Here is a 13,404-nt window from a genome sequence, read left to right as displayed (position 1 = left end):
TTTTGTACAATAGTTATACTACTAGTGCGGAACCGCCAACGGATCATCTCCTGCTGTAATGTCTACAGCAGTCTCTCTCTCTCTCTCTCTCTCTCTCTCTCTCTCTCTCTCTCTCTCTCCTCTCTCTCTCTCTCTCTCTCTCTCTCTCTCTCTCTCTCTCTCTCTCTCTCTCTCTCTCTCTCTCTCTCTCTCTCTCTCTCTCTCTCTCTCTCTCTCTCTCTCTCTCTCTCTCTCTCTCCCTCCCTCTCCCTCTCCCTCTCCCTCCCGCTCTCCCTCCCTCCCTCCCTCCCTCCCTCTCTCAAGCATTAAATAAAAAATAATGTACGGTTGAGATTAAAACATCACATTAAAAGTCACTTGAACCTAAATTTTATAAATTGATTCAGACCTTTGTTCTTCGTAAATAAAGGTCAAATTGTTTTTTCTTCCAATTTTATTATGGAACCTCCATGATGAAATTTAAAAAAAAAGAAGAAAAAAACCCCAAATTTCAAAATCACGTCAACATTAGTGATTGAAATTGTAATCTTGAAAGATGAAATCACTTAATTGAAGTTGATTAAAAAACAAATAAAAACACCAATTCGCATCTCAAATACAAATAGAAGTTGGTTTGAAAGATTGAAGCATTCAATTGTTGATTTCTAACGCACAAAAAGAGGAGAGAAGGAGGCAGATTATTCAGATCTGGTAAGATGGTTCGGTGCCGGATTTGCAAATTCTGGACGTGTATTGATCAATGGAAAGGGGATGAAGAACAACTAGATCAACCATGTATAACGAATGTTTCTGATGCTGAAATGCAAAATCAATTGATTGAGATGGTGGATGAAGGTTGCTAAATCAGAAGAATAATGGAATAAAGAAGGGTGAGAATTGGGTGCAAATGACTTTTAATGTGATGTTTTAATCTCAACCGTGCATTTTTCATTTAATGGTTAAGATTTATTCTCATCATTCTCACATAAGATACCCATTCTTATATTATACATCCTCTATATATATATAGAGTTAGGATCCATTGACAGCAGGTGTCAATGGATCCGTTGACACCAAATCATAGCCGTCGTTTATTTTAATCTTGCGGCTAACAATTAATGACATAATAACTCCTACATGGACTCTCTTCACACAATCACACTCACTTTCTAGGTTTTGCTTTTCAACTGCTGCTGTGAATTCTCTCTCTCTCTACCTATTCCTCGCCAAAAATCAATAGTCTAACTTTTGTTCCAATGAAATCTAATTTTAATTCATACTTTTCCACCTTCTTTATACTAATTATGCAGTTACCATGATTGATTTGAGGGGGGGATCTAATCATATGAAGAGAAAAAAAAAAAAAAAAAAAAAAGGAAGTTAATCGTAGAGATTACAAGGTACACAATAGTAAAGGGAAAATTTGGAAATGCTTCTCTCAACATTAGGAATTAAAATTAGTTCTCGTTTTTACGTGTAGGATGAAATTGTGTTTACAAAATAAGATCCAGATGAACAGAAATTCGGAAGGTAACTCTAATTTAATCTTTAATAAGATCCAGATGAACATAATAAGAGAAGCATGGGCGGATGAAATCAGTTCTCAATCTTTAATTTTATGTTCTCGTTGCAGCAGTAGAATCTTAAAATTGTGTTCTCTCAACATTAGGAATTAAAATCAGTTCTAGTTTTTATATTTAGGATGAAATTGTGTTTGCAATTGTGTTTTTATGTATATTGACCGAGAATGAAATCGAAATTGTATGTGTAGCAAAGGGATGATCAATTATGTAATTTGTCTGCAAGAAGAACATAAACATGAGTCCCTTCAAGAAGAAGATGAGAACAGCGATATGTTTTTCTTTCAAGAGTCCCCACATGAACAATTAGCTGAATAAATGAGAGCCACTAAGATTAAAATGAAGGACGGCTATGAGTTGGTGTCAACGAACCCATTGACACCTGATAACAACGGATCCTAACTCATATATATATATATATATATATATATATATATATATATATATATATATATATGAGTCAAGATCCGCTAACAACCATTAAATCTAATCAATCAAATGACTCATAATTTAATTTAAAAAAAAATTAGTAGTGAGACACACACGATTCTCTCTTCTTTCTCTAATGGCAGCGCCATCATTGAACGATGTAGTGTTTCCCAGAATTAGAGAAGACACCATCGCTGCAATTCCCTCGTGTTTCTCTTATCATAAGGCTAGTTCAAGTCTTTTTCCCCAATTGCCCATTGACACCTTCCAATAGACCCAACCACCTTGTGGATTTTGAAGCATATGTCAATAATTAATTCATATTAATTTGTGGTTTTTTGGAACCGAAAATCATTGAGATGAAATTAGATGATGAAAGTACAGATCAGTGAGTCTCAAATTTGTGGCCATAAACCAATATCCAAGTTTTTCGATTTCAATAATCTTTAAATGTCAGATGCACTTTTGTTTCCTTTCAAAATTTGGGATAAATTAAAATCCAAAGTTTATTCTGGCGTGTTGCTTCGATCTGCACTTTGGAATTAGGTTTTGCTGATGGCAAAATCAAAGTAGAGAAAGAAGAGATATAATTGTATGTGCCGCACCACTGATTTGTTTTTTAAAATAAATTATGAGCCATTCGATTGATTAGATTTAATGGTTGAGATTTGATGTAAGTTAAAAGACTTACAACAGATCCTGAATATATATATATATATATATCCTCTTTTTGTTCTCTCTCTTGCTCCTAAAAGAAATCAAAACCCAGCAGTATATAGTAAAGAAAATCAGAACCCAGCCACAATATTTTGTAAAGAAATTAAAAAAAATTCGAACTTGCATGTGTTGTTAGGTTTTTTTTTTTTTTTTTTTTAAGAAGTAAATTAACCCCTTCAAATTGGCAGCAGAGAGAATCTTGAGACCTTAAGGAGGAACACACTCCCAGATTCCAAGTCAATACTACTAAGCCAACTTAAGTGGGTTGTGTTGTTGGGAAAATAAATCCTAAAAGAAATCCGAAAAGAAGATAGAAGGAGATTGAAAAATCTGAAGAAAAAAATAATCAAAACCCAACAATCTTCTGAAATTTTTGGGTTGTTGTTGTTGTAAGTTGTTGTAGCTGTGTAGCTGGAAAAAAGAAGATAGAAAAAGAGAGTGAGGAAGAAGATTGAAAAAGAGAGTGAGGAGATTGGTGTTGTTAGTGCTATGCGGAAGGTGAAAAAAAAAATTATGGGTTTAAAAAAAATATATGTTGTTTTTGTTCTACCTTTTTACTTTTTTTTTAATTTATTTTTAATATGTTTATTTTTAAAAAAATAATTATTAATTAATAAAAAGAGCTGGTGAAAAAAATTAAATAAAATATATCAATCATGTTTATAAACTATTATTTTTTTGTTTTAACACGACGAGTTTCTCAACAAAAATCATATTCACTCGTTACTAATTATATAGATGGATCGGAATTTTTTTTTGTTGATGGATCATAAATTTTAATTACATCAATTGGGTGAATTACGAATGAAAATACTATTTTCAGTTGAAAAATGCAAATGAATTAAAAAAATAAAAAGAGTATTGAAAAATTCACATTTACGTATATTTTAGTCTTAGATTTTTTATCGTACAATTTTATTGTGACAAAACCTTTAAAGTTGTTTGTTAATTGGAACAATGTGACAAATATAAACATTCTTTTTTTTATGTATGTCCGTTTTTTGTTTAAAATGACCAGGGTTAGTCTTCAAAGCTGGTGAATCCAAAAAAAAAACTTGTTGCGATACCTAATTGTTGGGAGAGAAACAATAGAAAATCTCTCCACAACTTGTGTTTGTTACATTTTTTATAATATTTTAAGAAAAATGCTAAATAGTACATAACTTGTGGCAATAAAAAATCATAGACAGACTAAACTGCGGCACTTTTTTTTTTTTTTGAATAGTAAGTGATTTAATTAATTAAAAGAGAGTTTAAAGGTAAGCACTCTTTTTATTTTATTTTATTTTTCATGAAAGGTAGCACTCTTTAATCTTTAACACTATTTTTTTTGTTTGAGGGAATTAATCTTTTATTCTTTTGAACAAGAAAATGGGTTATATTTCATAATACTGAACAACGAACAGTCTAAACCATATTATCTATGAAATTTTACTGATTTCATGAGCATCAAATTATATAGAAAAATAAAAATCTCATTTTCCTTTCATCTCTCATATTTATATAGATGCAACTACCATCCAATTAGCAGAAGATGCGAATGTATATCTAGCAAATTCAGTTTAGCTCCAATCTCATTTAAAGAGTTTCGTTCAAGACTTTATGGTTTTCGAGAGAGAGGGGAAGGAGAAATGGGTAGGAAATAGAATCATGTGCAATTACTTTTGTGTTGAGCTTTTGAATCTGCACCTTACGATTTTATCCAATGGTCAATATTAATTCCTCTCACCTCTCATTATAAGTAGTGCTCTCATTTGATATACCATATTGTTGAACCAAAAATCTTTTCGATGAATATTTTAATGATAACAAACAGTTTTATGAATGGTGATCTACTGATGTTTGCACTTATGTTTTTCAAAGAAATAGACAAGAAATAAGTCTCTTTCTCTCTCTCTCTCTCTCTCTCTATATATATATATATATATATATATATATATATATATATATATTCAATGAAAGAATGCAAAAATCGTAGCATCACAAGCTCAAAGAATATTGTTTGAATCAAATGAGTGTTGATTGAAGATTCAACAAGAAGTATTTTATGATCAATTGACTCATCCTCGTCACCACATGGTTCTCAACAAAGCCTTAAAAGATTCGATGAATAAAAAGTTAATATTTGAAAGACACTCAATGAACAATAAACATTGTGTGGAATCACTAAGAGGAATTATGAGAAAAATTGCATCATCAAACAATTCAAGGATGATTAACCAAGAAGATATTGTCTTCTTATATAGACATTATCAACTTTGATGAAAAGAAAGTTCTCATGATAAAGATGATTATTTGATGGGATAAAATCGCAAGTGCACGGTTCTACCGAAATAGTAATAAAAGAGCATCGTTTCGACAGGGAGTTATGAATTCAATTAACTTTCAATAATGATTATAAAAGAGTTTTAGTTGAAAAGTTTGGATTTTGTTTTAAAAGAGAAATAACAATAATAAAAAAAAGGATGTCTTGGGATTATTGGTTCATCTAGATGACAAATCCTTCACAAAACAAATCTTAAACCTAGAACCTTATGTTATACCTAATTTCTAAAAATAAGTTTCTCTTTAGCCTATCACATCTCCTTTCGGTCTCAGTGAGTGTGTTCCTATAGCAACCACGCCTATTTTCAAGGGTGATTGCTATTAGAATCCTTGAAGTTCGAAACTTTATATGTCTCAAGGTTTGCTATACTATTTTCATGTTTCGCAATCCTTGTCTCAATTCACTTGTTCCAATATCAAAACTTCCACTTTCGCTTGATGAATTGATATTTGAGATGATGAATTAACAATTACTAACCCTCCATTTTCGCTTCATGAGTGTGGTAATTGTTAATTCATGTGAAAACGGTGAATTTAGATTAGAAATTAGGGTTACATAAAATTAGGGTTTAAGGCTTGGTTTGATTACGATTATGTCATTAGACTTATCCAACAATCCCAAGACAAAAAGAGTCTACTCGTTAACGCTCATTATAGACATAGAAGAGGAGAATAAGAACATAAAAGTAAATAACAATAAGGTGAACTTTTATTCCAAGAACAAAAGATGAATTGTTGTGATAGCTAGCTACTATATTTATAGTTTACAATGACTTAAAACCTAAGCAATACATCACTATAATGTTCCACAAGAAACCATGGGCTTTTAGGTCAGAAGTAAACTTAATAGGTAGCTTGTCTTTGAAGCAGAAGCAGCAAAAGGGTAAAAGGGGTGCGGCACTTGTTATATTTTTGCACAAGATCTTCAAATTCTTTGAACAATATATTTTTTGTATGAGATCTTCATATTTTTGGCATGAATCCTTGCACAATATATTTTTGCATGAGATCTTTATATTTTTGGCATGAATAAGCTCTAATTCTCTTTTCTTTTGCTCCAAGACTCCATCTTTCAAATATTTGTTCCTAAAATAAAATAATTTGCAATTGAAGTAAAATAGTTTTATAAGGAAATAAATACATATTAAATCTAATTAAAATAAACTTAAATATTAAATGACACTAATTAATGACTCATTATTGACTCATCATTATTACACTCGAAATTATTCTCATTACTTCATCGAAATAATTAGAATCAACTTTGAAGAGAAACCAACCGATGAATGAATTATTCATTAAGTCATTCATTAATTGGAGAATTATCAAGGAAGAAAATTCATAATCATATGCATGAAGATTCTATCATAATAAACTTAGGATGATCCAAGAATCTGCCATCATTATTCAAAATATGATCTGGGAGAATAGAAATCAATCAAAGGAATTTTTACTTAGAGAAAGGTTTCTCATGTTCTTACAAAGAACATTACGATCATACAAAGTGAAGAGAACATCTTCACTTGATGTTTTTAAAGATAACAAACATATTTATATTTATTATCCTGTTATCTACTAATGTATTTTGTGAGAATGTTTCAGTAAGAATGTTCTTGAGAACGTTCTAACCTAGCAAAGCTAACAAACACATCTTCATCAAAACAACAACAAAGCAAAGGACAAATATGTACTTTTTAGCAATGTCAAAAGATCTCCATAATTAAGATCAAGAATAAATTTTATTCTTGTCTCACCAAAAGAAGAATTAAATGATCATAAGAATCAAGATCCTTAAAGACATTAAAATGCAAAACAAACCAAGGCAAAATCAAGACATTATTTGCACATGGGCCACGAAGCCTACAAAGGAGTAAAATCTGCAAAAAAAAAAAAAAAAAAAAAAGACCTCGTTAGACCCATTAAGGAATGAATGGAAAAAGGTCCATTAAGGAATATGCCTCCTAAGTTATTACCATATGACATCATCAAGATTACATCATCTTAAGTGTCCTCCAAGCTTCTACAATCAAGATAACAACTTATAACAACTTGCAAAACGTGTTCCTTCTTTGCTCAAGTTTGGCTTGTAGAGAGAGAACGTTCTAGGTAAGCAAAACCACCAAATAAAGATCTCAAAAGTTGTTCCTTGTGATAAAAACATATGACAACATCATATAACATCAAGATGACATCAACACGTCTTAACAAGTGACCAGCAAGCTTCTACATCAAAAGTACAACTAATGAGATCTTGCAAAACGTGTTGCTTTGGGCTCAAGTTAAGGCTGGAACAGTAAGAACGTTCTCGGCGAATATTTTCATGCTTTCTCTCCAAGCATCAAATGGAGCTAGTTTTTTTTTTTTTTTTTTAATTTGAATTGAGCTTCAACAACTTTTTTTTTAGCTTGATCTCTAAAGATACATCTTCTATAAATAGAGGACGTCTATGAGGGTTAAAAGCAAGAGTTTGAAATACACAAAGTTTCTATCTATCTCTCTCTCTATAAGCTAAATAAATCATTTTCTCAATCAATATCTTCAACAAACACAAGCAAACTCCATAATTTCTCACACTATATTTTGTGTCTCATAATCTTTTGAGTTTGTGTTTGTAAAAATCTCTTTTGTTTGAGATGTCTTTTTTTTTTTTTTTATACCAAATCCAATCATCATACAAAGTGTAATCTAGGTCTCAAGTCTATTGTGCTTAATAGTTTGAGATAGAAAAGTTTTAACCTTTCTTGTGTGAAAGCAAAGAATTATAGAAGCCTGTTGAGGTTGATAATACATGTGTTCCGAACTGATATGGTGTGATCAAGATGAAGGTGAAAAACACAAGAAGGGGGGGTTGAATTGTGTTTTCTTTTTCTCTTAAAAAATACTTCTTCTGATAAAACTTCAGAAGCAGTTTGAGTGCTTCTGATGAAATGATCAGAGTCAGATTGCAGCGGAAAAGAACAGAGCAGAGAAAAGAAAGACAAAGACACAAGCAGTTATCCTGGTTCCTTCCACAACACGGAAGTAGCCCAGTCCCCCTTGCACTTCCAAGGAGATTTCACTATAATCACAAAGATTACAACTGCTCAATACTTTCTAAGTATGAGACTTCACAAAAATGCTCAAGCACACACGCAAGAGTCTTCCAATGCTCAAGCACTAAGCAAGAGACTTCTAATGCTCAAGCACGCAGGCAAGAGACTTCTGATCAAACAAAAATACAGAGAATTGAGTTTGACTTGAACACTTGATATACAATCAGTGGTGTTCACAATACAATACAATAAAGACTCTAGACTTTGAATTTCTAAGATGTATCAAATCAGTGCAGAAATTCAGTGTGCTTTGTAGAATCAAATTGACAGAGTTTTGGCGCTTTTTAACTTGTGTATCTCTATCTTTTATCTTCAAGTCTTCACTCCTTTATATAGAGGTGTGAAAGAGACGTTGAGATAATCAGCACGTCTAAAGAGTCGTTTGAAATCCTTTGATTATCCACCAGTAATCCTTTGCCTGATTTGGGTGTAGTCCTTTGAAGAATAAGCTTCAAATTCATTCCCATCTTGAACGTACAACTTCTGCAGGCATGGCTGTTGTTTTGTCTTGTAGCGTAGACAGAAAACAGAGTAGTGGAGGTAGTGGTTGTACACTTGTACTTTGTCAACTCTATTAACGAGAGACAAGTGCTCAGTGCTATCCATATATCCGTTGATACCTCCCTTTCAATTCTTCGTTCTTCTTGGATAAGACTGAATTGAGAATCGGCTACTTTGAATCTTCAGTTTGATTAAAGGATCAAACGTAGCTTTTGGTGAAGATATTGCTTATGATGAAAACTTTTGCTTCTGATGACCTTCTGCTTCTGATGACGTCATCACTTCAGAAGCACTTCAGCTTCAGGAGCAGTTTTCTTCAGATGCTCAGAATTTCTTTTTCTTTCCATTGTTCTTCCAAGACCTATTGAAATAACTTTGAGTAGCCTTTGGTCCTGTACACTTGAACAATTATTAGTAATAACCAATTGACAATTTTTAATACCTTGTTATCATCAAAACTTAATAAGGTTCATTGTGAAACACATTTTGTTCCAACACAAGACCTTATAGTGCTAGTTAGAAGTTTCTACTAGCTGAATACTATAGTGGATAATCTCACACGAAGTGTGGGGGACTGGAAGTATCCGAGTTTGGTGAACCAGAATATCTCTCCTGTGTTATTCTTATTTCTCTCTCTCTCTCTCTCTCTCTCTCTCTCTCTCTCTCTCTCTCTCTTATTTTACATGATAACACACACTACCACACGCATTAATATTTATTTATCTCTAGAATATTCTGGTCCTAATTAATCACAACCATATTAATCCAGAGTTCTCTAGTCGTAATTTAATCTTTACTTTATTACACACACACACTATCACACTCATATTAATATTTATTAATCTCCATAATATTTTGGTCCTAATTAATCAAAATCAAATTAATCCAGAGTTCTCTGATCCTTAAATAACCATTAACATTGTTTTATCATTCAGCTTAATAATTAAATATAACTGCTTTATATATATCCAGAGTTCTCCAATCCTTGATAATTATTAATATTGTTTTATTATTTCAATCTCTTCATTAATTATATAATTATTATCCAGAATATTCGGATCCTTAGTAAAACTGCTTAATTATTTAACCTTACTTTATCTAGAACATTATGGTCCTTGATAAAACAATTGTTTAAATATCTAAATATTTTATAATCTTCTTTTATCTAACATTTACTAAGAATTTTCTCGAGTGCATAAACTTGTTAAGTTTTAGGATTAAATTTAAAAAGGGTCACAATTCAAACCCCCCTCCATTCTTGTGACTATTTCTTCCCAAATGAAAATGTGCACTTTTGCTAACTTGGACCTTCATGTTTTTTGTTGATCTAAGTTAGCAAACCATATATATATATATATATATATATATAGGACATATCATATGAGAATACCAATTTTATGTGAGAATGCTTATTAACCATCAGATCAAATATAAATGATTGAGATTAAAAGACACCATCTGTGAAGGTTTCATTTAGCAAGTTATCCTATAGGCATTTGCTAAAAGACACTAACTAATTTTTATGAAGGTGTCTTTTAGCAAGTTATTACTAAAAAGTGGATAGTCACACCTTGAGGTGTGGATTGCTGAAAGACACATTCAACCCATATTCAACGAGGATGTAAAATTGAATATCATCCTCGTCCCCGACCGGTTTTAATATCTCCGCCTCATCCTATCCTCGCAATGAATAATTTTTTTAATAAAAAAATATGTATTTTCCAGCCTCGAGCGCAATGGTGTAATACATTATTCAACAAAGAGATAATGACGATCAAATAAATATGGTGAGACAGATAGAGGATGTGATATATGGAGGTTAGAGAAGTGAGTTTCGTTTAGCATACTGATACTCTAACTGCATGAGTAAAATGATTTAGGGTTTGAATTTCTAAGTATATAAAAGGGTTACTAAAGTAATTTTACACATTCGAACGAGTTTGAGTATGGATTTCGGGTGGATACCTATATCCTTGCTGCCCGTTCATACCGTATTTTGAAATCGGAGAAAACCAAACACATATACTTGCAGGTTTGATTTGGGCAGATACTTGCAGAGCGGATTTTGCTTCCATATGCCTAACAAAGAGGAAGAAAAACAAGAAGGGACGCTGTTTTTTCAGATCTAAAAAGATAGTCAAAGTTATCATTGCATGGCAGATCTAAGCTTTCTATACTAGTGTAGTATAGTGAGTCAAAAGAGAAGTATAAAAAAGCTTTCTTCTTTTTGTTGGGTGAAATTCACTACACTAGCATATATAGCAAGTAAAAAAAAATAACTTCGACCCTATTAATTTTGACTTCATAGTACTTGTACCACCGCCGAAAAATTTACAAAAATTTTACAATAGAAGATCGTATCCTGTTTTTTCGTTCGTTTCTTGTTCATATATTTGCCCTGTAGTATCATAATTATTGTGCAGTGCTTTTAGTATATCATCAAAAAATGCACACAATGGTTTGTGAACAAATGCTATTTGATTAATGTTTGAGATATACTAAACCATATATATATATAGTGGTGGTAACTGGTAAGTAACTGTTTCCGATCGATATCATTGAGGTTCAGGCTCGGAATGAGTTAAAACCATTGTAGTTTAATAATAACATTAACACTTTCATAATCATCTGCATCATCACTGATCTGGAGCCAACTTTGTCGAAGAAGAATATTTGTGATTTCTGCATCTCTGCTGAATCCAGCACAACACAACACAACACAAACCTCTATATTCAGAATCCAGAATGAATGATATATATTTAAAATAGTACAAATTTGGAGTCAAACCTTGGAGGAATTGGATATTGATAATAGATTGGTTTTGAAATTCTTTGAAAGCAAGGCCCTTCATCATAACCTTCACAAATTATTTCTCCATGCTCATCTTGGTAGCAGACTACACCCTCAGGCTCAGATTCATAAACCTGTTTTAACTGATTAGTCAAAATTAATCATCTGTTTTGTTTATCAACAACAACAATACAATACAATACATTAATATAAATAAAAGTAAACAAATATTCTTTAATATAAAAAGAGAGATATACTAGCTACATGATTACCAACCGACCGACCTTGTTCTTGATGGATGCTGTGATTCTCCTTAATACTGTTGATGTCTTTTTCAGCGGGACATAGTTACGTTTAAGCATCAATTCTTTGTTTGGATACTTGAGAAATGATCCATATTTCTGATTTGGGATTTTAGTTGTACAAGTACAGTTAACAGCCATCAAGAAAAATAAAAGTTCTAGAATTGGTGTTGGGTGGGTTGGGCTCTGCCTATATAGTAGTAACATAATAACGATCTCATCATGCCATTAAATGCTAATAAATTCAATTATTGGTGGTTTCTGTCTTATCATTATGCATTATAATTATTATTATAGTCATGTGGAACCAAAGTCGCTTATCCCTTACTTTTTTTCCCTGCCGGTGAAGTGAACTCCAACTCATAATTTTGTTTCATTCTTGATAGTGCTTCTGTCTTATCGATCATCTATTCATCATTTAATCAATTGATTCATCAGTAGCAGTTTATACTTCATACACGGTATTGGTCTAAAATAAGCCAGTTCATCTCTGGATTGAATAAATAAAAATGTGAGTTATTTACATTGCTTTTAACACTCACTCGAAGTTTTTTTTCTCTCCAACAAGCCGTCAAGCCGACCATGTTTTTCTATCTTTAAGTTCTCTCTTTCACTTTCATGAGAGGATGGTTTTAGATGAATTTTTAACCCGAAATCTTCTGTCTATCTATCTTAGACGTGTCACATAGGCTGATCTAACCCAATGCGTCCGGGGAAGCCTGACGACATAAATTGGCCAGCCCTGCCCAACCCATTTGTAGTTGAGCCACACATTCTAGATTTCGACCCGATCTTTGTGTGAATATGGGTTGGTCTGACCCGTTTTAGTTTTTTATTTTTATATTCATTTTTTTTTTTTTTTATGTATTTTTGATATATTAGTTACTCACAACTATCTTGCTAAAATATGATTGGATAGACATGGAAGCGTAAATAATTTTTGCACTAACTTTGAATATCCAATCATATTTTAGCATCCGAAGAATATTAAATTAATTGATAACTTAAAAAATTTAGAATATTAAAATTTTGAGCTAAATTTATCCATTTTTATTAGGTTTACTTATTTAAATATTTTTTATTAATAAATTTTAAATTAATTGATAATTTTTTTTTTAAAAAAAATAATAGTGTTTTTTAACAAAAAAGCAAATGAAAATAGTGATATTGGGCCGGCCCGATGTCCGATGGGTTAGTCCAACCCAACCCAATTTTTATAGACTCTTACTTTTTCAAGCCTATACATTTCTCGCGCGCCCTATTTTTTATTTTATTTTTTACGAAAATGCACATGTGATTTCCGGATTTTATAATATGAATTGAGTTTACCCTTTGTTTTGGGGAGGCAAGATGAGTTTTTCACCAATTTGGATTTTATAATCCGAACACCCCAAAAATTAGGGCGCGTTCCTTGCTTTTTTCAGATTATAGAATTTGAAGACCCTTGAACACCCTTATTCAAGGGGAAAACAATTCGGTTTATATAATCTGAACTGTATCAGCACAGATTCTAAGCCTATTTTTAACACGGATAACTAGTTTAAGTACCATATTAATCTTCCTAACTCGGATCTTTATGTTTTAGGTCATTGTTTATTGTTCTCAGTAAAAAATTCAATTTTCGGGCTACTTGATCATATTGTTCCGAAACTTTCCCAAAAAATCTTAAAAAATTCAAGAATCCAGGA

General features: G+C 31.9%; 1 protein-coding gene across 4 annotated transcripts; it reads right to left on the bottom strand.

Moving 5' to 3' along the window:
* Positions 1-11,082: 11,082 nt before the first annotated feature.
* LOC25499755 (uncharacterized) lies at positions 11,083-11,999 on the bottom strand. 4 transcript variants are annotated; one of them, XM_024769941.2, is made up of 3 exons: positions 11,699-11,999; positions 11,412-11,557; positions 11,083-11,316 (listed from the first exon to the last, which is right to left on the bottom strand). In XM_024769941.2, exons 1-3 carry the CDS (start codon positions 11,921-11,923, stop codon positions 11,205-11,207), a joined length of 483 nt encoding a protein of 160 aa, XP_024625709.1. In that variant the 5' UTR covers positions 11,924-11,999; the 3' UTR covers positions 11,083-11,204. The 4 variants fall into 4 exon arrangements, with proteins under 4 accessions (XP_024625709.1, XP_024625710.1, XP_024625711.1 ...); XM_024769942.2 differs by having other exon boundaries at positions 11,083-11,313; positions 11,699-11,980; XM_024769943.2 differs by having other exon boundaries at positions 11,412-11,548; positions 11,699-11,974.
* Positions 12,000-13,404: the final 1,405 nt, after the last annotated feature.

This window comes from Medicago truncatula, chromosome 7, assembly GCF_003473485.1.
Source record: "Medicago truncatula cultivar Jemalong A17 chromosome 7, MtrunA17r5.0-ANR, whole genome shotgun sequence".
Taxonomy (NCBI): domain Eukaryota; kingdom Viridiplantae; phylum Streptophyta; class Magnoliopsida; order Fabales; family Fabaceae; genus Medicago; species Medicago truncatula.
This window is presented reverse-complemented; position numbering and strand designations above follow the sequence as displayed.

Coding starts and splice junctions, on each gene's coding strand:
- LOC25499755 (XM_024769941.2), bottom strand. CDS start 11,923: ATGTTACTACTATATAGGCAGAGCCCAACCCACCCAACACCAATTCTA. Junction 11,558..11,698: donor CAGCATCCATCAAGAACAAG/GTCGGTCGGTTG, acceptor TTGACTAATCAG/TTAAAACAGGTTTATGAATC. Junction 11,317..11,411: donor CAATATCCAATTCCTCCAAG/GTTTGACTCCAA, acceptor TGCTGGATTCAG/CAGAGATGCAGAAATCACAA.